Below are 24,825 nucleotides of genomic sequence, written 5' to 3' on the forward strand. Positions count from 1 at the left end.
TAAAATCCACATTTATCGTAAAATTCATCACTATCAAGAAAATAAACAGCCCGAAAATGGCGGACGAGGAGCAGGTTCGTTGCGCAGTGCACTGAAAATATAGTTGTTGGGGTATTCGTTTTGTTCCAAATTCGACAGTGCTTGAATATTTTTCTTTTCACATACCTTTCTTTCATTGTTCAACGACATTATGTGCATACTTTATTACATCGGCTTCATACAGCGCGATTTTGCTGCGTCGTAATTGTCCCAATGTGAAACTAGTACGATTTTCACGTGTTTTGTTTTTACTTTACAGCAAGTACGTCAGCTGGAGATACTTTGCACGCATCTATACGAAGCCACAGATGCCGTTCAAAGAGCAGAGGCAGAAAAGACCCTAGTTCAGTTTCAAAATGCTCCAGACACCCTCAATAAATGTCAGCTTCTCCTGCAGAGGGGAGATTCTCCGTATTCCCAGCTTCTGGCAGCAACCACCCTGACTAAACTGGTTACAAGAAATTCACAGTCTATATCCATGCACCAGCGAGTTGATATGAGTGAGTACAAACTTGAAGTTTATTGTATAATGTCTATTGTTGTAATGTGTTTTTTTGTGGTAGATATTATAAATATTTAGACACTAAGCCTTTCACAATGATATTGTAGGTACCTATTAAGTATTAATTGTGTCCTTGAGAACCACTTAATTTCATGCAAAACAAACATATAATCTGCAAGATGTAAATGCTCAGTGTGCATATTTTATTTTACAGCCTAATGCTTAAAAAGGCAAATGACAATGCTACTTAACCTGCTATCACAACATCTTTGATTGTGATATGTATCAAGATTTAAAACTTATTGAGGTGTTGTTTCTGGTTAGGTTGGCAATGCAATTGTCAATAAATGAAGGCAAACTTAAGGTTGTATCATCTTTCCTAAGCTTGTATGTATGTGCCATAAGTACTATTTCCCTGCCTCTTTTTCCTTGTGTAACTCAGCAAAGTTTGTATATTTGTATTTTAATTTGAGTCTTCACGCCATATGTTGTGATTATTTTATCTGCCGTCCAAAGGCAAAACCGCATGCGGGTCAGGTCATGACCCGACATATGCGTTTTTGCCTTTGGACGGCAGTTATGTGGTGTGGCATTAAATGTTGCATTAAGTAACTTAAACTTAGCTGGAATTTTAACTAAAACTTACTTTAAGTCAACTGTTTGTTGTGTATGTTTCACTGTCATTTTACAAAGTACAATATCCAGTCACGGCACCAATTTTTCCAGTTTTAAACTGCAACAGTTTGCATAAGCTGAGTAATCTGAGTGATATTTGGTTAGAGGCTGAAAGGAATTATAAATATTTTAGCCAATCTAGCTGTTTACTTTTTATTTGGCTGTAAAATACAAGGTACAAATGAAAGTTGATTGTAAAGGATTGGTTTGCTGAAGTGTTTGGTGATATTGTAACTGACAAAAAGTACCAATAAAGCAAGGGTTTTATTGCCATCAATGCTTTTTTGTTGCATTCATGAAGTTTATTTTTGGAGCAAATTGAAATTGGTATTCTTACAATGTATACATGACCACAACAATGTCAGTTCAGCTTAGTAACTACAGGAATGGAGGCCAAAAGGAGGTGTTTGGATTCCCCCATGCACTTTTCTGTAAACATATTAACCCGCGCCCCGTAGGGGGGGGGGGCCAAACGGCCCCCCTGCCCTTTTCCGTCGATATCTCCTAAACGGCTAGAGATATCGCCACCAAACTTTCATGACCCCTCCGGGCATCAATTTTACACATTGTGACCAAAATTTTTTTTCCAGAGGCTTTTATAGGTTGGCCACAAATGACGTCAGAATGACGTTATGTTCTGCCATTTTCGACCGAAAAAAGACCTTCGCGAGAAGAGCTGTCAGACCCACAGCTTTGGAGATACAGAAAAACGATCAAGACATAAAAGGTGTAGAATTGACAGGGCTACAAAACTGCTAACTCAGATTTTTGAAATTATTGAGTTTTGACCCCCAAAAATCAAAAAAGCAATTTTTTTATATATTAGCCAAAAAATCCAAAAAGTTTTTTGTTTCGAAAAACCGGAATAAATGTGATAGTAACTACCGTCCTCTATCTATATACCAAATTTCAGATCGATACCTCGTTTTTTGGCCAAGTTATAGCGAAAAAACTTCAAAAATGATGACGTCAAATTTTCAAACTCAATTTTTGGCAATTCTAGACTACGTAGGGCAAAACAAAGACCACCATTGGACTCCCCGTGATGAGCTGCATCGAATCGATACCCATTTTATGCAAAAATATCAACATTTGACCTAATATGACCTGACCTTGACCTGACCTTCACCAAAACGTGACCTTAGCTGGCCCCAAAGGCTGCCTGACCCACATAATCGCATTTGTCATGTAAAATGGACCATAAAACATGGATCACATGACACTTTCATATTGTGACCCCCCAGTGACCTGACCTCTGTGACCTGACCTGGTATCAGTGACCTCAGATAGCGAAGTATGTGTTTGACCAACAATGTACCATCGATGGTTTTCAATAACTTACCAATTTACTCGATTTCACAATACATTTCTTGAAATGCCTGTGAACAGTGAAAATCTGACCTTTGACCTGACCTGTGACGTCATCGGTTTGACCTAGGTCAATGAAATTTGGTCACAAGGTGGTTCACGGGTGGGGCTATCGAACGACGTTTGAATTTTGAAAATCGGCCGGTAAATTTCCGAGATTTTAGGGGGGGGGCGAAACGCCCCCCCCCCTACGGGTGGTAGCCGGTAGGGTCCGCCGGTAGCCCTACGGGGTGCGGGTTAACCCTCGCACATATGGGGGGGGGGGAGGGTCTAATGGATCCCTCTCGGTTTTTCGCGAATAACTCGCGCTAAAAGCGGCCGATCGCGACGAAACATTCGGTATGTACCCTCGAGTTGATCAATTTTACGCATACCCTGAAAAATTCATGACCCTGACCCAAATGACCTTTGACCTGTGACATTTCTCGGGACCATGTTCGACCGGAATCGCGGATAATATGAGCCGACATATATGTCGGCTCATATTATCCGCGCGTTTGCAGTCCTTTTGTGGTTGTAAACGCTTAAACATGTGAAATGATTTGGTCCCTTGCATTATGTTAGGTGTCAAGGTCACGTTAAGGTCAGGTCAGTTGACCCTTAAGCACCTGGATTTAATTTTTCAAGTTTTACATGTTTCCAGGCTAGTTTTGGAGCCGATTTCGAATTTAGTAACCATTCGAACATTTACGAAGAAGTTTTGTGTCACATGTTACAAAGCTGTCAGTGGTGGTTGACACCGTCAATGAATACCCAGCATGATGCCTACTGGTTGACCTGGCCTGACCTGACCTGACCTACCATCGGCTGCCTTTTGTGGTAAAAGCCAGGCAGCAAATGTACATGCAAGTGGTTTTTATTACGGAGCGAGCGAAGCGAGCCGAGTCTTTCCCATATAACAGAAAAATATCAGTATGAGCGGCCCGGCCCGGCCCGACCCGACCCGACCCGGCCTGTAACGTTTTTGAGAGGCTCATAAATCAGCAACCGCTGGACCGATTTGCTTGCGGTATTTTTTGTAGGGTAGCTTGATTCCTTCTACCAAGTATTGGACTATTTTCGCTGCATGTGGGACGTGGGTGACCCCTTATGCACGTGCCACGTGCAAAACGAAGAAGTGTCAGTTTGGTAACAATTGCAATATTTCGGTAGTTACTGGGCCAATTGCGCTGAAACTTTGCATGTAGGTAGGCAATGCATTTCCATGTCCCACAGTTGGGGTGCTGCTGCACGTGCGCACGTGCACAGGTCGATTCTAGATCTCAAGAACGGCTGGATCGATTGCGCTCAAATTTGGTAGCCGGTTAGGGACCGGATAGTAGGGTACTGTTCAAAAGTAAGTTGGGACCTCTCGCTCGCTCCGTTTGTCGCCCTATAAGACGTTTTACTGGTTGGTAAAATTAGGAATGAAAAATTGCTCTGGAATATTACTTTTCGCGAGAGTTTGAAGATGAATTAAAATATCAATTACCTTTTCTTGGAACAGAAGTTTGTCAGTGAAGCCATAATACATCATAATGCATCAGAAAAAAACTTGGTCATTTTACTCTACTTTGAAGTCAAATTGCCATCTTTCAGATTTATATGCATTTTTCCTTCAAAATTGCTTAATGCTAGCCCGCGCTAGGGTGGTGGTCCAACTATAGCTCATCAGGGTTGGGAAGGAGCAGCTTCTTGCTACGGCTCCTGTCTCCTGAGTCCTGGGACGAGGGAGAAAAGGCAATTTTCCAGAAGTTGCAAAAAAAAACATTTGAAGGGAACTTTTTTGATTTTTAGGTCAGGTCACTAGAGGTTTTCAAAGGTCGAATTTTCACGATTTTGACGTTTGTGGGCTACCTACATGTACTTTGATTTGATCCTGGTCGACTCCCAACGGCTTGGTCTTGGACAAAGCCGTCGAAATGCAACTACTTATATAGCTTGCAACTTTGTAGCTTGTATAAGAAGGTAAATAGTATGTAAAATTATACCCTTAGCATTTGCTGTGTCATAAGACTTCCACCTCTCCTGATGATGCGCCCTCGCTGTGAACTCGCCAGGGAACTACATCCTGAACTACCTGGCGACGCGGCCAAAGATGGAGCCTTTCGTGGTGCAGGCCATGGTGACGCTGTTCGGCAGGCTCACCAAGCTCGGCTGGTTCGACGCCACCAAGGACGACTTCGTCTTCCGCAACGTCATCGAGGACGTCTCCGTGTTCCTGCAGGTGAGGACTCGGGGAATGGATAATTTAATCAATGCCAGCGCCTAGTGAAATCGATGTCGGCGACGTACCTTAACGGAACGCAAAGAATCAAACAAACTATAAAGTTTGCATATCGATGAGACTGGTCGATTTTAGTTCATTGATCGACCAGCTAGGCGGTCGATGTGACCGCCTAGGCGGTCGATGTGACCGCCAGCATAAATCATTTGCCCGAAGTGCTGCTAAATGATTTATGCCGTAGTGTTTGCCAGTTCAGTGTGATACTGTGACTCGCTCAATGTTGCATTGACGTCACGTCGTTGGATTGACTTTCATTGTCTTTTGTTTTATAATATTAAACCTCGGATATGTGTTGCATTTTTAAAGATATTTTCAGAACATCCCCCGCGACTGAGAATGTTCTGAAGGCCGCATCACTGATGGTTAAGTCCTCGTTTACCAAGCTGGCTGCCACTAAGGTGCTGACTTTGTGCACACCGCACCTCTGAACATTTTCCAATGTTTTGCTCGCATTATTCACGCCACCCCAGCTGACACCTCTATCCTCCGTGCCGCAGGGCTCCGTGCAGCACTGCATGATCGGCGTCCAGCTGCTCTCCCAGCTGACGGTGGAGATGAACACGCTGACCGAGACGGACGCCATCCGCTCGCTCAACAGGCACCGCAAGACGGCCGCCTCGTTCCGCGACACCAGCCTCTACGAGGTGTTCCAGCTCAGCTGCACGCTGCTCCGCACCGCCCTCGAGAACTGCAAAAACCTCGACTTCAGCGACGAGTCGCAGGTGAGAAGACGGGGAGCTGTTTACGCACACTCCACTATTTGTGGGCATGCTTTTTACAAAATTATGTGCTGCAATCTTTCGTTCTTTTGTTGTTTTAGTGGTTTTGACTTTTATGCTTACGTTAAGGTTTACTCTTTCTGTATATTTTTATATTTCTCACCATGAGTCATGGCATCTCCGCTCACGGTCGTTGCGCTGGGAATCCTTTAATCTCCCGGCGCGGAATGTGAGATGACCATGGTTACGTCACCGCTCCTAGTCAGTGCCTCCGCGCGAGAGGTGACATCACTCCCCCCTCCCACATTGTCGGGGGTACGGCGTGATGCAAGGCTATCGGGTGATGGCGTATCGCCATATCCATCTCCGCGTCCGTCCACAGCCCGTGTCCACTTTCCATCTCTGTTTCACGATCCGGGTATATTACCTCATCTGCTCTCCGTAGATACGGCTCGTTTACCGTCGGTTATGAGTGGATCCTATTTGTGATTTGTTGTTACCCACCGTGTTCTGACTGGCGTCTCCTCTCCACAGCACGGTCTGATGACCCAGCTGCTGCGGCTCTCCCAGAACTGTCTTATGTTTGACTTCATCGGCACCTCGACCGACGAGTCGTCGGACGACCTGTGTACCGTGCAGATCCCCACCGCGTGGCGGCCCGCCTTCCTCGACGCCGCCACGCTCAAGCTGTTCTTTGACCTGTATGCCTCGCTGCCCTACTCCCTCTCCTCGCTGGTGAGTTTTGGTCGGGCGGGCTCGGCCGGGGAGGTCGGCTATAACGAGCGACGCCTATAATGTAATGCTATCATGTCGGAGAAAGGGGGAAAGGGCATGAATATCAACTGGTTGGAATGGCTTAGAGTATTTATGCAGCAAGATGCCTGAATGCTAATTTCACAGTTTTCAAAAACTAATGGGTAACTAATATCTCTCAATAAGGTCTTAGTTTGTTTTTGTACGGTAGGACATTGTGTAATTCGTGACTTAAACTGACGTATTGCTCTAAAAATGACATGGGCTATCATGGTACTTCGATGCTGCTTACGCGTGTCATTCCTGATCACTGCCCCTCTGACGTGTTGCAGGCGTTATCGTGTCTAGTGCAGATCGCCTCCGTTCGGCGGTCATTATTCAACAACCAGGAGCGGGCCAAGTTCCTCAACCACCTCGTACAGGGCGTCAAGAACGTGCTACAAAATCCCCAGGTACGGCGCACTGTCCGTCCCCCGGCCTGTGGATCGCCGGGAATGTGCGGCTGGACGGCCGGGTATTGATTTCCGCCTCCTGGAATGCTATGTCATCAGACGTAAACAGCTCTGACGTGATCGTCGCTCGTGACAGCACACCTACGATCAACGGACACTCAACTCAATTATTAACGACGAACAGGAGAACTAATGAAAGTGACATTAACGAACAGCTTTTACTGGATTTAACACGAAGGGTGATTCAATGGCTTATGGAACTGTGAAATGTACTATAACATGTAGCACTCATTCAATCACGGCAGTGGCCGAATAAGAGTACTTTTCTCGTTTTAACTATTGTATTCGACATTCCGCGCACTTTGGGCAGGGTTTGACTGACGCCAACAACTACCACGAGTTCTGCCGGCTGCTGGCGCGGCTCAAATCCAACTATCAGCTGGGCGAGCTGGTCATGGTCGACAACTACCCGGACGTCATACGGCTGGTGGCCAAGTTCACAGTGGAGAGCTTACAGGTGGGGCGGGCGTGACGGCAGAACCGCGGGGAACCGGGGGCTGTGGCCGCTGGGCGAGCAAAGTGAGAAAAGCACTGGGCTTTTTCTGATTCCAAAAAGTCTTCCTAAGGTGAGAAGAGTTCAGGTGATGTATCTGATAGAGCAAACGTTTGTCCGGGTTTTCTTGCTTTCTCGCTGACTGTCCGAGATGCGTTGCGAAGTACGAACTCACATTAATATCAGTAAGTGGACCCTGAATCAGCTCTTAGATCCCGCCCAGCATCATCACATTTCTACCAATCCTAAGTAACTAGCTGACCAGGGCGCTGTTCGATGGTGGTCCTATTGAAATTGATGCTCAGAATTCAGAACTGCTGGTTTCTCCCAGTGTGTACTCCGCCCCACCCGAGTATCCCCCGGCTGCCGTATGTTTTCTGACGACTGATCCTCTCCGCGTCGCCCTCAGATGTGGCAGTTTGCGCCAAACAGCGTCCACTACCTGCTGAGCCTGTGGCAGCGCATGGTGGCCTCGGTGCCGTACGTCAAGGCCTCGGAGCCGCACCTGCTGGAGACCTACACACCAGAGGTCACCAAGGCCTACATCACGTCCAGGCTCGAGGCCGCCGCCGTCGTCGTCAGGTGGGTGGTCACTCATGGTCGTGCTGTTTGCAGATCTGTCACTGGTCAGGGCTTCCTTGCTTGGGTTGAGGAATCGAGATGCTATGAAAGAAAGGGATGGTTGTTCAGTGGCCCGGGAAGGCAAGCACAGTTTTGCCAAGTTCTACTTGCTTGGTCTCATTTCGCCTGTCTTTGGATGTCAATTGGTTTGATACGACGTATGATATTACGATGCGTAAGATAAATAAGGATGACATTTAATCACATCGGACATGCATCTGCAAGAATATGGTTGTGTCGATGTCTGACGGTGCTGTCTCGTTCTCCGTGCAGGGACGGCCTGGAGGACCCGCTGGACGACCTGGGCATGGTGCAGCAGCAGCTGGACCAGATCAGCACCATCGCACGCTGCGAGTACAAGAAGACGTGCCGCCTGCTGGTCAGTCTGTTCGACGAGACGGCGCAGGCCTACCAGCAGGCGCTCAACGTCAACAACCGGCTGGAGAGTGCCATCAAGGAAGGTGGGTTGGGTCGGTGGGACTGCTGCATGCCTTCTGGCTGGGCTGTGGAGGCAGCCGTGATGTGCAGGCTTAGGTGACACGAGGAGGATGGGTGTGGTGCTCGTGATACTGGGAACTAGAGCTCTTCTAACTGAGTACGACCTGTTATTTCCTTGACTAAATGACGACTTGCGTAAGACGTTTGGTAACATAATGTGCCATCTTGACAATGCAATGTAAAATATATCCTAACTATAGTGGTAGACTGGTTGCAGTGTCTGTGACTGTGTGCACGCCGCTGAGACTGAGTTGTGTGCCGGCCGGTACCGGTCTCCGACTAACCGTCCGCCGTCTGTGTGTCTGTCTGTCTCTCCGCGCAGCTCAGCTAACCCGGCTGGTTTACATAATTGGCTCGGCGGTCGGCGGCCGGGTCAGTTTCAACACAAACGATGAGCACGACAGCATGGACGGAGAGCTCATCTGCAGGTGAGCCCCAGGGGAGAGCGGCTGACGACCGGCGATAAATGGTGTGCCGTGGTTTGCTGTGGTGGTAAAGATTGGGAAAGGCCGCTTTTAAAAGCACAAACTAGAGCTTTATACTGTGAATGCTGAGTACTCGTAGCTGCTGAAAAGAACTGTCACTAGCTAGGGCTTGTATGTGCCTTTTCGAAGATCGTTTATTTCACCTGTCCACGACATGTGAGGAAACGCAAGGCTTGTTTGAATTGCAATTATCTTGCTGGCGGCTAGCTCGCTGTCAGCTTATGCAGTGTTGACAGGGAGTCAAGCTGCTGCGACCACCTGCGCCGCCCCTCTGTAGACTTCCGCCCTCGACAGTCACACTGTCGCGTCTCCTCACTCCCCGCCCTCGCCCCGTACACTGACTGCCCGCGTATGCGCCGGCAGGGTACTCCAGCTCATGAACCTGACCGACTCGAGGCTGAACCAGGGTGGCTGCGAGAAACTCGAGCTGGCCACCATCAGCTTCTTCGAGCAGTTCAGGAAGATCTACGTCGGCGATCAGGTGCGGGGTGCCGTGTGGCATACTAACGGAAACGGGTGGGAGAAGGGGAGCGATGGGGAGGACGTAAAGGGAATGGATGTAAGGAGAGGATATCAATGCAAAATATAGTTATGATAAGTGGCATCATTATAGTGGCCCTGTGGCAGTGTAAATCGTTGAAAGATTTGTTAGATTGGTGTGGGTTCCTCAGGCGTTTACCAAGGTGTTTTGTTTGTGTTGTTTCAGGTACAAAAGACGGCCAAGGTGTATAGTCGTCTCTCCGAGGTTCTCGGTCTCAGTGATGAGGCCACAGTGCTTAGTGTTTTTATGCGTAAAATGTAAGTAGCTCTGAGGGGCCGTCCGAGCTCTGATATTAATCTTTTTATGTCAGCGCCAGTAGCGTCACTTCAGTCAATATGTATCTTGATTATTTTTTATTGCACTTCATGCTTCCATATTCTATATGAATTTCAACAGCTTGAATGGGAGTTTGAGTAACTGAAAGTTTGCTCTTATATTTTTTTTTTGCATCCATCGCAGTTGTTCCCGTTTGCTCTCGTCTAACACTCTACGCGTCTGTCGGCAGAATCACGAATCTGAAATTCTGGGGCGGCAGCGAGCAGATAACCACTCGCACTCTGATGCTGCTCAACGATCTGTCGGTGGGCTACAGCAGCGTGCGGAAGCTAGTCAAACTGGAGGAGGTGCAGTTCCTGCTCAACAACCACACGGTGAGTCAGCGAGCCAGCCGGTCAGACAGAGCGGCCTCTTCGGTACGGTTGTTATCGGGCGTATTTAGCCAAGCTAAATATAATCTTGGATTAAGTTGTTGCTTTGCCGGTCATTCATTGAGAGAATCCATGACGATAGAGAAGTAATCTGAGGCTGTTTATGTTTGTTGCTTACCCCACCTTTAATTTTTCCGTCTCCAATCGTACTTAAGATACATAAGTTGATTACCCGCCCAGCCATTCCCGTCTGCATCACCCCCTGCCTTTCGTCCCGCAGAGCGACCACTTTCCGTTCCTGGGCGCCGGCGTGGCGGTGAAGGAGATGAAGTGTCGCACCATGTTCTACACGTCGCTGGGCCGGCTGCTGATGGTCGAACTGGGTGAGGACGACGCCAAGTTCCAGGCGTTCATGGAGCCGCTGACGGCCGCCTTCGACGCCATCGGCGCGCTCATGGCCAGCGAGGCCAACATGTTCCAGGTGAGCACCGGGACCGGACCGGACCGGGAGAGTTGGGTCATTCATTGCCTGAAAGAGAAAGCGGCTATGTTTGGTGGCTGGGAGCAAGCCGGGAGGGCTTTGACTGTTAGCGAATGCCTGTATTGAAAAGCATTCGCATTCTACAAAAGGCATTCCAATTTCTACGATTGAATTCCACGTCTATTAGCTGTTCAGCTTAATTTTTAACGTGATTACAAATTAGACTGTTGAACTAATGCGATATTTGTCATTGCATTGGTAAAGCTCATGCTCCTATTGTTAAATCTGCATCATCTCGCTTACAAAACCAACCCCCCTCCTCGCGCCCCGCTGGCCGCCGGACAGGGTGAGGAGACCAAGAAGGCGCTGATCGGGCTGGCGCGCGACCTGCGCGGCCTCGTGTTCGCCTTCAACACCAAGGCGTCCTACATGATGCTGTTCGACTGGATCTACCCGGCGTACACGCCGATCCTTCAGCGCGCCGTGGAGCTGTGGTTCACCGAGCCGCAGCTGACCACGCCCGTGCTGAAGCTGTTCGCCGAGCTGGTGCAGAACCGGTCACAGCGACTGCAGTTCGACGTCAGCTCACCCAACGGCATCCTGCTCTTCCGCGAGATGAGCAAGCTGCTCTGCACGTACGGTGAGTGATGATAATGAAGTATGATTACAGTTACAAAGAAAAAAACGACAAAACCCACGTCTTACAGTACAATGTCGGTGAATCAATTGATGATAGCGTTTGACGGGCAATGCCTCAGACTATTTACATTGCTCGACTGACGGGCCTTTCGCCGTTGCTCTCGTGTGCTCCCGTCCCACTGGTCATTGTGGCACCTAGTTGTGACCCCGCCTCACTGACCGCTGTGGCTCCGTCTACCCCGCCCCCACTGACCGCTGTGGCGCCCTGCCCGTATCTCTCCCTTCTACAGGCGAGCGGATACTGACAATTCCCGACCTCTCCAAGGACCAAGTGTACCCGATGCGGCTCAAGGGCATCTGCATCTGCTTCTCGATGCTCAAGTCGGCGTTGTGCGGCAACTACGTCAACTTCGGCGGGTTCCGGTTGTACGGTGACGAGACGCTGGACAACGCGCTGCGGACGTTTGTCAAGCTGCTCCTCTCTGTGCCACACAGTGATCTCCTGGTGAGCAGCAAACATGGGAGCGCATGGGCTGGGGACGGGGAGCGGGCGGGGCGAGGGACGGATAGATGGATAGGCGCGGGAGGCTCGAGTTACGGAAAAGGTGACGCTATTTTGGTGTATGGTGGGCTTTACATCGTTGAACTTTTGCGTAAGTTATTGCATCTACAAAAGATGCGAGTAGCGAGGATGAATTATTTTCTCGCCAAAGCGCCATCTACAGACAACTGTCTTCTTGTACTCGCCGTAATTCTAAGACTGTGTCACCACGCCTGGCGAAAGGCACGGTTCTGATGGTGATTTCTCCTTCTCCGTCTGTTACAGGACTACCCGAAGCTGTCTCAGTCCTACTACGTGCTGCTCGAGTGTCTGTGTCAGGACCACATGGCGTTCCTCTCGTCGCTGGAGCCGCAGGTGTTCCTCTACATTTTCGCCTCGATCTCAGAAGGACTGCAGGCGTTAGGTGGGAATCTGAACTATTTCACAGGTACAGGAACGGCGCACGGAGGGGCGGCTGGACGGGCGGCCCGACGCCCGGGCGCCGGCTCGGAGGCCGCGCCGGGCGCCGCCAAAGTACCCACTTCCACTCTGCCCTTCTCGAGACTCGGCGCTGACTCCTCTCTCTGTCGCTATCACACTCTTTCCGCTCTTTCCTTCCTGGTGGTGGCTGTCGGGCTTGCAGATGCTAGTTAAGTTTTGCCACTGACGTTTACAGAACGCTCTGCCGTTTACACGCGCTTGTTTTTCCACGCAACACAAACTTTTCGTTTTTTGTTTGTTTGTTTGTTGACGTCAATGACTGTTGAAAAAACAGTTGTTGTTTGGTGTCTTAGCGCCTTTGCTCTCGCGCTGTGTGGATTACTGCATTTAAAATGGTACCTACGTATATGTAATACGTTTGACCAGTGATTTTAGCTTTACGGTTGGAGCATGGCTAACGCACTGCTAACGAATCAGTTAACGAACCGGACGAACCAGTCGAATCAGCTCGAGATCGAATCGCTCCCGATATGAGATCGCTCTACTGAGGCGAAAACGTTCTTTTCATTTTGTATTGTTATATTTTTATGAACTTCCTGTTGAATGAGTACATGCTTTTTTGGTACGTATCGCGATGATTTTTGTTTATTTGTAGGCATCTACATATTTACCGATATTTTTTGTCCATGAGCTGATGGCTACGTTATGCCACTTAAGTCTTTCGACAAACAACATCGACATCCACCAAAGTATCGGCAAGCCAGAAAGTCCTCACTCGTCACCAATATCCACATCTGTTTCATCCCTCTGGCCACCCTTCCTCGCGACTTTCCCTCTCCGGATCCCGTCAGAGCGTCGCTGTCTCCTCTGCTGGTCCCCGCCACCCGGCTTCTGATGCCGGCGGCGCCTGTGCCTCTCTGTGTCGGCGGTAGCCCGGTGCCGGTCTCGAGCCGTCCGCCGCGGGGTCCGGCCGGCCGTCCGCCGCCCCCGCCCCGCCCAGGCGGGCATGCACGACGCACGCACGTTCGTCCGTGTGCAGTAGGGCGCACCCCGGGCCGCCTGGGCCGACCGCCGCATGGCCGTCTGACGGGCCGACTGCCCGATTGACCCTTCATGCTTCTCTGCTGAGCGTGTTGTGTGTATGAAGTGTAAGCAGGCGCACACTTTGCAGGGTTGTGCGTAGTATGTGTGCTTTATTTGTCAGGACGTACTTCCGATGCTCGCATGTATGACAGTGTGTGAATCGACTTGCACCCGCTTATTCTTAAACCCGTTTGCTCAGCTTGCATAGACGAGCAATGCACATTTGGCCTTGCCTTTATCCCTACCTGCTTTGCACTCATTTAACGTATGTTCATCTATAAACAGAGTAGCTTTAGCGAACTTCAGTGGAGGCAAGAACGGCATGGGATTGAAGTAGCAGTCTCGAGTTTGCTCCGTTCCAGCATTTTCGAAGACATCAATCGTACTTTCTTTTCTGTTCACTTTTTCATAGATTTAAAGATGTAGGTGGATTTCATTGAGTAATGCCTTCGTTTCGCTGTGTTTTCTCGCTTTTGGTCCTCGCATTTGGCCTTGATGGTCATTTTACGTTCCGACGGTGTTGCTCTTACCTCAGACTGCTGACAAAGTGCTCTCTGACAAAGTTCAGCTCGACTGTCCCAGTTGTGATGCTGTGCGGGGAGAGGATTGTGCCAGTGTCAAGGTTTGTGTCTGTCTGTGTGTGTGTGTGCGAGGTGGGTCGGAGAGCACCAAGCGGTGCCTACGCCTGTCTCTGTCTGCGCCTCTGTGTTTTGGAGTGCAGGGGAGGGCCGTGCGGTGCCGGTGGCTGCCTGCCGGTGCCTTGGGTCGATATATACCTATCCTCGTCTGTCTGTCGTTGCCGCTGTGTCTGTGTGCACGGATGGCCGGGCGGTGCCGGTGGCTGCCTGGCGGTGCTGCGCGCTCTGTCCCCAGATACCAGTCAGCGGCCCGGCCGGCTCACTAAGCTGGGAAAGGTGGGACCGGTGCTCGGTAAGCCCTCTCCCGCCCCCGTCTCCTCCCCTACCCCCGGGCAGAGAGCCGCGCCGCCCGCATGCCGCGGCCTCTGTTAGAGTGTGAGCTCTGCCCCTCGTGCTGTGAGCACATACACTACGCTGTTCACTAACGGATTGGTGGATTAGTGTAGAAGGTTCGATGCTCGGCCGACAGTGGCTGTAGTGGACAATGGCTGAGATAGAGCTGATTCGCGGCAGGTGTTTTATAATGTCATGGTTTGGTGTAGTTTAGTGCTAACTAGATCTTGTGACTGCCAGGCCTTTGCCCAGTGCCCACCTTTGCATCTTGAGGGACAGATGTCCGTTGGATTGCTATAGTTGAATATGGGAAGTCCTGTAACCGCATTTGGTTAACCACATTTTATAATTGGACGCCTCGCACTTGGACTGTGCGATGGGCAATGGGATTATCGAACCACAGTCTTGGTCCATGTTTGGCATTAAATAGAGCAGGAGGCTTTATGGGTGCCACGCTGACTTCCGTACAGTGGAGTGGGCCGTCCTCTCCTGTACCGGAATAGGGGAGGGGGAGGGGCTCTGTTGACATCGACTCTGCGGACTATGGGACGCGGCTCAATATGAGGGGTTTGCAACGGCTGCGGATGGCCCGTGCTGTGAACGTTTGCAGCGGCAGAAAATCTGCTCTGGTGTGTTGTGTTCACTCATCGGGACACCCACACTCCCATTCTATTAATAACGTGATACTTTTGTCGCCCATAACCACTATTACAAAGTGTGGTAGATGCACTGCTTGTATGTTGTAACCTCTGACTCCGGTGTGTTTCCTGTGTCTACCTGTAGCCGCTGTTTACAAGCTGTGCTTGCTGTAGATGTGCGTGTAAGTGAAAAAGTGTTGTGTGCAACGTGCATGGCTGCTCGGATCTGAAAGCTGCTTGGTGTTTGTGGCTTGCATCTCATGTGGAGCCATGTAGTCACGTATAACGTGAACTGTGGTATGCTGGGACTACTTTTCGAATGTTGTCTGCCATCTTGATCTTACATCTATGACCTCCGTGGAAGATAACGTTCAGCTTACACTATGGTAGCAATGAATCCGATAAATTTTGCGTACTATGTAGCCAATATGTTAAATTCGTGAAACATGCCACAGGACATTAGGCTTTGGTTGTTTGGCATCTAGAGAACAGACCCGAGCGAAATGATTGTTTTACGTGCTATCGATTTCTGAATGCCATGCTTTGATTTCATGTCATGTTTTTTTTTACGTCACGTGTTCTGAAATGTACTCTGTTCACCCTTGCGGTTGCAAACTAAAGAAAGGCCATCGAAATAGCTCTCTATTATGAATACCCCATCAGCCAGAGGCGGTGCCACCATGAATAGATGTTCTGAACCGTGGGATGCCGGCTGTTGAAAGGTCATGTGTTACGCGTTTCTGGTTATTATTACCGTTGATTGCGTAGCGGTGCAATGTGTTGTAATGCTGTCAGCACAAAGAGTGTGATCCAGTCCAGTACGTCAAGCGTCTTTGCTCTGTATTCGTATGTGATGTCCTCAATATTTGCCTTGGTTGGTCCGCGTCTGGGCTGTGCATTGTCGTCGGTGCCCTCGGACCGTCTCCAGTAAGCCTGTGTTGCCCGTCAGCGGCCCCGTTTCTGATGTGTGATGTGTACTTTCCGCAGACACCATGGTGTGTACCGGCTGCTGCGCCACACTCGACCACATCGTCACATTCACATTCAAACAGCTCGCGCAAAAAGGTGAGTTCGACGACTCGGCGGCTAGTTCATGGTCTCGGCTGCCGGCGTCGTCGCTGGTGGTAGCTGGCAGTTTTATGTGCTGCCAAGCAGCGGCGCTAAGAAGGCAGCCGAATTTACAATCAGACGTGGGTCATCTCTAACCTCGTCATATGAAAATGTGTTGGAAGTGATTAAGCAAATGTTCTTCATCAGCACGATTCGCGCTAATTTTAGGCGTGTCCCTCCGCGGTGATGCTGGTCTCTTGAGTGGCGGCTGCCCGTCTGAGCGTTACGGCGGATTTAAATACGGCCTGACGGTAACGCCACGTAATTCGCGTGCTAACGAGTCCGGTCGGCTGAGCAGGAAATGACCGGGCCGCCGCCCTCCATCAATGCGCCGTCGATCGGGCCGCCCGGCGCGCCGCCATTTCCTCCGTGTGCCGATGGCGGCCAGTGAGGGCGCCGTTCATCTGTCCCGCTGACCTGGGCCGTGTCAGCTGCGGGAGGGTTGGGCGTGTCGATTTCCAAAGAGCTCTAACTGACGGTCGGCGGCGGCCTCAAATAGCGAGTAATTCTCGGGCTCGATCTCCTGTTCTGTCTAATTACTCAGTCTTAGCCAGTGCCTTTTATTTCACCAGCTCCATATCCGTCTCATATTTCGCGTCCACTATGTCTCTAACCGCCTCATTCTCGGCGCGTATATTCCTAACTCGCCCCGCGACTCCCCCAGGCAAGAAGAAGCCGGCGCACAACCCGTCTGGAGAGGCGATCCTGCAGATCCTGGAGCGGCAACCGGAGATCCTACAGCAGCTGCTGGCCACCGTGCTCAACATCATCATGTACGAGGACTGCCGCAACCAGTGGTCCATGTCGCGGCCACTGCTCGGCCTCATCCTGCTCAACGCCGAGTACTTTGGCGGCCTGCGCGAACAGATGGTGCTCAGCCACCCGCCGGAGCGGCAGCCGGCCATCCGGGCGGCGTTCGACTCACTCATGGACGGCATCGAGAGCAACCTGCTCACCAAGAACCGGGACAGGTGAGACAGCACTCTGCTTACCAAGAACCGGGGCAGGTAAGTTAGAGGGACGGCAACCTGTTCACCAAGAACCGGGACAGGTGAGATAGAGGGACGCCTGCTCACCAAAAACTGAGACAGGTGAGAGGAAGGGTAACCTGCTCACCAAGAACCGGGGCAGGTGAGTTGAGAGGGACAGCAACCTGCTCACCAAGAACCGGGACAGGTGAGAGACAGCACCCTACTCACCAAGAACCGGGACAGGTGAGATAGAGGGACGCCTGCTCACCAAAAACTGAGACAGGTGAGAGGAACGGTAACCTGCTCACCAAGAACCGGGGCAGGTGAGTTGAGAGGGACAGCAACCTGCTCACCAAGAACTGTGCCAGGTGAGATAGAGGGACGCCTGCTCACCAAAAACTGAGACAGGTGAGAGGAACGGTAACCTGCTCACCAAGAATCGGGGCAGGTGAGTTGAGAGGGACAGCAGCCTGCTCACCAAGAACTGTGCCAGGTGAGATAGAGGGACGCCTGCTCACCAAAAACTGAGACAGGTGAGAGGAACGGTAACCTGCTCACCAAGAACCGGGGCAGGTGAGTTGAGAGGGAAAGCAACCTGCTCACCAAGAACTGTGCCATGTGATATAGAGGGACGCCTGCTCACCAAAAACTGAGACAGGTGAGAGGAACGGTAACCTGCTCACCAAGAACCGGGGCAGGTGAGTTGAGAGGGACAGCAACCTGCTCACCAAGAACTGTGCCAGGTGAGGGACACTTGAGAGGGACGGGGAGGACGGCGCCAAAGGGTGCGGTGAGGCTGGTCAGCTCTGGTTGTGTTGAAGCCATTGTCTTTTGGTCCTGGATAATGCATTCATTGTTGAATCTGTGTTGTTCTTGCATTAGTCGTGTTAGTGACATAGTACCGTGTCCTGACCGCGCTCCCTGTCTGTGTGCTGCAGGTTTACTCAGAACCTGACCACGTTCCGGCGAGACGTGAACGACCCCTCCAAGAACCCGGGCGGTGGCGGCGGCGGCGGCGGCGGCGGCGGCGGTCAGGACGCGGCCATGATGACGTAGCGCCGCCGGTCGTGCTCGGCGGAGGCACGCCGGCGCGCGCCACCCCCTCAGAGGCTGACCATGTCTTTCCAGGCGGAGCGCGCCGCCCGCCCGCCGCTCGCCGCCCGATACCTGTGGCTGCCGCACTAGCGGCGTCCAGAGGCGGGCGCGCGCGTGCTGCATTTGTACCGAGCTCCCGGACCGGGCCGGGCCGGGCCGCGGGGCAGGCCGGCCGGCCGGTCTGTCGCTGCCCCACTGATGGTGAATTGATCGTCTCAGAGTATAAATACATGTCATGTGTCTTAGAGACTGCGCGTGTTGGCTGGTGCCATTGAGTGACGACTGTTGAGGGACGTGTTGAAGAGTTCATACTTTCAAGCTTAAGCGTTGTTAGTCACTTGTTACATGTTCACAAAAGCATTATAGCACAATGCATAGACTGCTTCGTAATGGGGCTGGTAAAGTCCTTCCCGTAGATCGTCGGGAAGTTAAAATCCTAACCGGAAACCTTACCCTTTTCTACCAGGGCTCGACAATATCGCGCTCCTTGCGAGGGGATCGAACCAGGGCCCAGTTTCACCAAGCTCTGTTTGGGGTAGTTTCGGCGAAACTACCCCAAACCAGTTTCACCAAATGGGGTAGGTTCTGATTGGCCACTTCCAAACTACCCCATGGGGCAGTTCTTATTTTACCCCAAATTTGCCATGCAAACAGATGCTCACGGTCCGTGAGCATCTGAACAAGCCAATCAATCAGCTGTTTGCCGGCAATTCTACCCCAAATATCCGACCAAAATTACGGCTGACATTCGTGGGGTAATCTGTGAATATGATACGAATTGTGAGCAATAATTGACAGTAAAATAGTAATAAGAACATATTTTATTGAAGTCCAATCACCTGTCATGTTTGAGTATGCATTATTCATAGCATAGGTACTTCAAGTTTCATCCAAATATTTTACTGCATGTAGCCTGCACCACCTATGCTTGTGATCTGCATTGCAACACCCAAAAGAAGCATTATAGATGTCGCCCATAGCTGAATGCCAGGATTTTTACTTTTTTAACTATTAAAGGGACCCTCCCACCTTCAAAAAAGTTAATGAATTGGCATAAAAGTGATGTAGCGTGAATCACAAAGAGCGAAAATGAACATCTACCAAATTTTACCGGAAAATATTCACCCGTTTTCGAGATATAAGACTTTTATTTTTGTTTACTTTTTGGGAACTCCGCTGCTTCTATGACGTCACATAAAGGTTTTCTTTACGTCGGCATTTGGAAGCAATAGTTTGGTATCAAAGTGCGACAAATATTGCGCGAATGATGCGTTTATCTTATGAAGGTCAATATATGATGGCGGGTGAGACTAAATGCTTACCTCGAAATCTAAGCTACGTTGCGGCATTGGTGGTTATGTGCGGCGTGTATGCCGCATGATTAGTAAGCGGCGACCACTAAATTAAAGACTCAAACGCTCCGACCGGTTTTCAGTGAATATCACTGCATACCAAAAATGCCAATCGCTCTTGTCATAAGATATTTAGATTTAAATAACTAAGTTATCTACATCATCATTTTGAGCCAAATTAATACTTTCAACTTAAAGGGACCCTCCCACCTTAACATTAGTTTTGAGTTGAGATAGCCAAGTTTGCGGCCAGGCTCAGAAACCACCATTTATCCTGGTCGCAACCCCCGCAGCTTTATGGTGTTCAAGAAATTTCTTCCCTTTACTTGCAGGGTGGGACCAGCGTGGTCCCTATCTCTTAACCATTACGGGAATCTGATGACGTCATCAGGCTTTCGAACGTCCGTCATTAAGTTTGACTAAAACGTTTTGTAGCACGCGGTGGTATATGCTGCTTTGCGCGCAACAAATGCCGCACTTTCAAATAAAGTCGCTAGGAACAGCGGAGATCCCAAAAAGTAAACAAAAGTAAAAGTCTAATATCTTGAAAACCGGTGAATATTTTTCGATGAAATTTGGTAGATATTCGTTTTGCTCTTTCTGAACCGAGCCGACATCACTTTCATGCCAATTCATTAACTTTTTTGAAGGTGGGAGGGTCCCTTTAACTCACTCATTCCTTCCTTAATTCCTTTGTTGGCTCCAAACAGTCTTTCGATTGTCTGGAAATCGTATGCTAAATCCCGTACCTGTATGCGACTGGTGCATATAAAGGCCGATGTAAGAATTTGAATAGGCTGTCGCATGCGATTTCCTGGCTACCCAAAAAAGTCTGTTTCAGTCATGCTATCAAAACGTGATCAAAACATGGTATGTCAGCCCGGTCACGGCTTATGGTGCTCTGCTTGTAGTGCCCCTGACCGTCACCGACTCTGTTCCCTCCTGAACCCTCGCCCGTATTGGTGTTTTTCCAGCCGCGAACGTATAAAGGGGGGGGGGGGGTCCGTTGGACCTCTCCTTGCCGTTTGGCTCCTGATCGAGCTAGCAGAAAAAAAAACGAGCGTGTTGCCCGTGACGAAAGGAAGCCGATGGTACCCAATTGTTAACCCTCGCCGGCACAGCCCATTTTGCGTCCGTCGACGGCACAAGGGGGTTGGTGGTACGACCCCCCCCCCCATTGCCGTTTGGCCCCTGATCGAGCTAGAGCTTCGCGGAAAAAAACGAGCGTGTTGCCCGTCACGAGAGGAAGCCGATGATATTCAATTTTAAGGTCCTAGGTCATCGGGTGACCTTCCAGGTCAGGTCAATGACCCGAAAATCGGGAAAATCGAGACCTGTTAGAAAGTCGTAAAGTGTGGCTGCCATGGGGTTTTCCGGGGTGCTGATCACGAATATCGTGTTAGTTTTGATCAGAGATGATGTCTGTAAGCATTTAGACCAGGTCGGGTCAGGTCAGGTCAGGTCAACCGGTAGGGGTCGTGACGGGTATTCGTAATAGGTACGTGTCAACCGCTTCTGCAGCTTCGTAACATGCTACGAATGCACCAAAACCACTTCGTAAATGTTCAAATGGTTGCTAAATTCGAATTCAGCTCTAATGACTAGCCTAGAAACATGTAAAACTCGAAAAAGTGAACCTAGGTCACCAAAGGTCAATGACCTGACCTGACCTTCAGGTGACCTTGACATCCACCCTAATGCATGGGAGCAACATCAAATCACATGTTTGAACGTTTGAAACCACGAAAAGCTTGCAAATGCGCGGCTAATGCGAGCCGACATACGCCGAATCGCGATTCCGGCCAAACATGGTCTCAGAAAGTAGGTCACAGGTCAAAGGTCATTTGGGTCAGGGTCATGAAAATTTCAGGGTGGGTGTAAAATTGATCAGTGGCGGATCCAGGGGGGGGGGGGGGCAAAATGGGCATTTGCCCATCCCAAACGGCATAATTTTAACATTACGCCTATGGACGAGGCATGGAAAGAATCAATAATTTGTTATGGTTTCCCCCCCCCCCCAAAAAATACTCCGAGCTGGATCCGCCTCTGAAATTGATCAATGCGAGGGTACTGAAAGTTTCGTCGTGATCGGCCACTTTTTACGCGAGTTATTCGCGAAAAACCTTAGGGGGGTTGCATCACCCCCCCCCTGTGCCGGCGAGGGTTAAGTTGAAACTATTAATTTGGTTCAAAACGATGATGTAGATAACCTACTTATTTAAAGCTAAATATCTTATGACGAGAGCGATTGGCATTTTTGGTATGCAGTGTTATTCATTGAAAACCGGTCGGAGCGTTGAGTCTTTAATTTAGTAGTCGCCGCTTACTAATCATGCGGCATACACGCCGCACATAACCGCCAATGCTGCAACGCGGGCATATTTACGTCTGGACAGCGAGTTGCGTTGGAGAGGCCGGAAATAGTGGCGATTTCAGGACCGCAATAATGGACCGTCATTGGAATGATTCTTTTTTTAAAACGTGCCTTGTTTTTAGCCGAAATTTAGTTCTTACTACAAAATATTTTGTAATTAGGTTTTGGCCGAGAATGAATACCATCAGGGCTAAGTTTTTACTATCATTGTATTTTGTCCAGAAGCATATAGTGATGTTTTATTGCAGTTTTTGCGCGTTTGTTACAAAATATGAAGCAAACCTGCAGAAAAGTTCCGAGGTAACGTTGATGTATATCGCAAAATATCATATTGACCTCAAGTTCATCCGTTCCTTCCATGATTGACTAGACAGATTTACACATTTCAATTTTATCTTGGATCAGAGGTGTCCGTGTGATCAGTGCCAACTGCCAGAGGTTAACTTGAAGGGAAGCTTGAGCTATGACAATTGCTCTTGTCCATGTCTCTCCACTAAGAAGAAGTTATTAAATATTTTGCTTTGTGTATTCCAAGAGGAGAGAAGTGGGAACTATTTTCTTTGTGCCTTCATGTCGAATCGAAGATGGATCATTAAATTTTCAAGGCGTTGATCAACCAAGCATTTAGTCTTTCTCGTACATAAGCAGTGGCCAAGAAGAAAAAGTTAATCATACCTGAAGTTCAGTCATCTTACTTCAACTTAAACTTTGCAGCAAGATCCCCAAGGACAGAGGATATATTGTATACCCATCCTGTAAATCAAAGCATTTTTGTGCCTGCAAAGGCTTAAGTTATTTGTTGTGTGCTCGGAGTGAGGCTATGGGCGTTTTGTTGTATGTTTATGTGGAGATTGAATATAACTGTGACCCTGTGATTGTTTGTATATTTACTACAGTCAAACAGCATATCCAAATAACATACTCACCTAGCTCATAGCTGTACCCCACAGGATTTGTACTTATTGATATTTCGAGCATGAACAAAGCACCAAACTAGCTTAGTATACCCACATTTTTCTGAGCATCTAACATGTCATACAGGCAGTGCAGAGCAGCTTCAGAGAAGAAACACTTAAAATCGGCACAGACTCACACCAGCCACCCAATGAGCCAGTTCCTCATTTGGCTGTTACCCTGGACGTGGTTTGGCAAGGTGAGCTAACTGTTGTCAAGGTGAAGGTTAGCAGGTAAGATTGAGTTAGGGTGAGTAACAAGTACCTATGCTAATGCTATGCAGGTCTTGGGTAAGTTGCAAATAAGTGTGATGGTTGAGGTTAGGTGAGGTTAGTCAGGTATGAATTGATCAGGTCACATTTTTTATGGACACTTGGCAAATTAAAAAAAAACTAACATGACCTAATCTTAGCTAACCCAACTAAACCTACATAACTACTTAAGTATAGGTACTGAGCACCTACCCACTTGTGCCTACATCTCATACCAAGTCAAAATAAAGTTCCTTTCTGGAAGATTACCCTCAGTACTTTTTATCCCAGCCTGAGCCCTGTGAAGAAAACTAATTGTAATACCTCTAAGTTCTGAGTCCCTTCTGGCCATCCACAGAAAGAAATGCTGACAGCTTTGCTTGTGTATATTAGACCAATAATCACCATCAGGGCATCACGATTCACGAATGACTATGAACACATGATATGATCACACCGTTGCATGGATTGCCACATTGACAATTTTACTTAAATCCTTTTTCAAAAAATGCAAAGTAATGATGAACATCAAATTAAACATTAAGCTGATTTAGTAATCCAAGCTTTCTCCTCTAGTAGCAATAGAATGATCGCATGTTTCATTTGCCAGACACTGAGTAATGCACATTACCATCTGCATAGCAAAGTAAAGCTGCCCGGGTTCATTCATTCTAGATTTTTTCACTTGATAGTTAGCACTCATTGATCTTGCTGCTGTAAGTTATATTTCAATATTCATACCAATACATCAATACGCGTTCATCAGCCAACATTTTCTGGCTTGATAATGCGTGTGCTCCAGCTCTTCAGTATTGATCTCCTGCAATACCTATTATAGCTTGTTTTTGGCCAATAAGCTCTTATAATTATACTTTTTTTCTTGCTGATTTAAGTGAGCCAGATCAACTTGCGTTTATCAACCAACATTTCCTAACTTCAACCTGATATTACTCAGGACTCAGGACTCTTTTTAGCCTCCTGTATACTTCAACTTGGGATTGTTTTCAATCAACATGTTTCTTTAATATGATATAATTCAGTCACAAGGGATTCAAAACTTCCAACAAAACGACATACAATAGTTCGAAAACCACCAGATAAACTAAAAAAAGGCCTTGGAACGGAGCAGAACGGAGGCAAGTGGTGCTCCATTTGTTTGTTTACAATTTGTAGTGCTGATGTATTGTTTTAGGACTCTAGCGGTCGGCTCATAAAAACTGAAACATTTTCACAAAATCTGTAAGGCAAATAATATTTCTCTGAAAGAACTAAAATATTCAAAAGCCAAACACCATGAAATACAGGAATCAGAACGAAAAAGTAACCCAAAAATCCAGCCTAATAACCGGCTCCTAAAACTGCGGCAAAATCAGCACTTTTCCCCGCAACTCGTTGTCCAGACGTAAATATGCGCAACGCGGCTTAGATTTCGAAGTAAGCATTTAGTCTCACCCTATGATGGCCAATAAAGGATTCCAGGACAATTCTTCTTATGGCATTTCTTCGTATCGCAATTCTTCGTCTGCAAATCTTCGTCAGGGCATTTATTCGTATCGCATTACTCTGTCTCGCATCAGGGTATATGAAAATCGGCTCGCATTTCTTCTTCAACGCAAATATATGCAAGAGTAAGCATTGAGGGACAAATAAATGCACCGACGAAGATTTGTAGACGAAGAAATGCGGACGAAAAATTGTGCTACGAAGAAATGTCATGCGAGGATTCGTTCGGGTACCATGACATTTATGTGATTTCAAAGTCAAGGTTCACAGCTGATCTGCTAAATCAAGCCAAGAATCCAAAC

General features: G+C 48.6%; 1 protein-coding gene across 6 annotated transcripts; it reads left to right on the forward strand.

The window, feature by feature from the left end:
- Positions 1 to 3: 3 nt before the first annotated feature.
- LOC122368266 (exportin-7-B-like) lies at positions 4 to 18,336 on the forward strand. 6 transcript variants are annotated; one of them, XM_043342036.1, is made up of 21 exons: positions 4 to 74; positions 299 to 539; positions 4,624 to 4,790; positions 5,348 to 5,572; positions 6,104 to 6,304; positions 6,655 to 6,774; positions 7,145 to 7,291; positions 7,737 to 7,909; positions 8,222 to 8,409; positions 8,769 to 8,874; positions 9,295 to 9,412; positions 9,638 to 9,729; positions 9,978 to 10,122; positions 10,400 to 10,600; positions 10,934 to 11,240; positions 11,530 to 11,744; positions 12,066 to 12,228; positions 14,178 to 14,234; positions 15,901 to 15,978; positions 16,688 to 16,994; positions 17,933 to 18,336. In XM_043342036.1, exons 1-21 carry the CDS (start codon positions 57 to 59, stop codon positions 18,048 to 18,050), a joined length of 3,387 nt encoding a protein of 1,128 aa, XP_043197971.1. In that variant the 5' UTR covers positions 4 to 56; the 3' UTR covers positions 18,051 to 18,336. The 6 variants fall into 6 exon arrangements, with proteins under 6 accessions (XP_043197971.1, XP_043197980.1, XP_043197990.1 ...); XM_043342045.1 differs by having other exon boundaries at positions 10,946 to 11,240; XM_043342055.1 differs by lacking the exon at positions 14,178 to 14,234.
- Positions 18,337 to 24,825: the final 6,489 nt, after the last annotated feature.

Source organism: Amphibalanus amphitrite, unplaced genomic scaffold (assembly GCF_019059575.1).
Source record: "Amphibalanus amphitrite isolate SeventyFive unplaced genomic scaffold, NRLGWU_Aamphi_draft 000032F_arrow, whole genome shotgun sequence".
NCBI classification, from domain to species: Eukaryota; Metazoa; Arthropoda; class Thecostraca; order Balanomorpha; family Balanidae; genus Amphibalanus; species Amphibalanus amphitrite.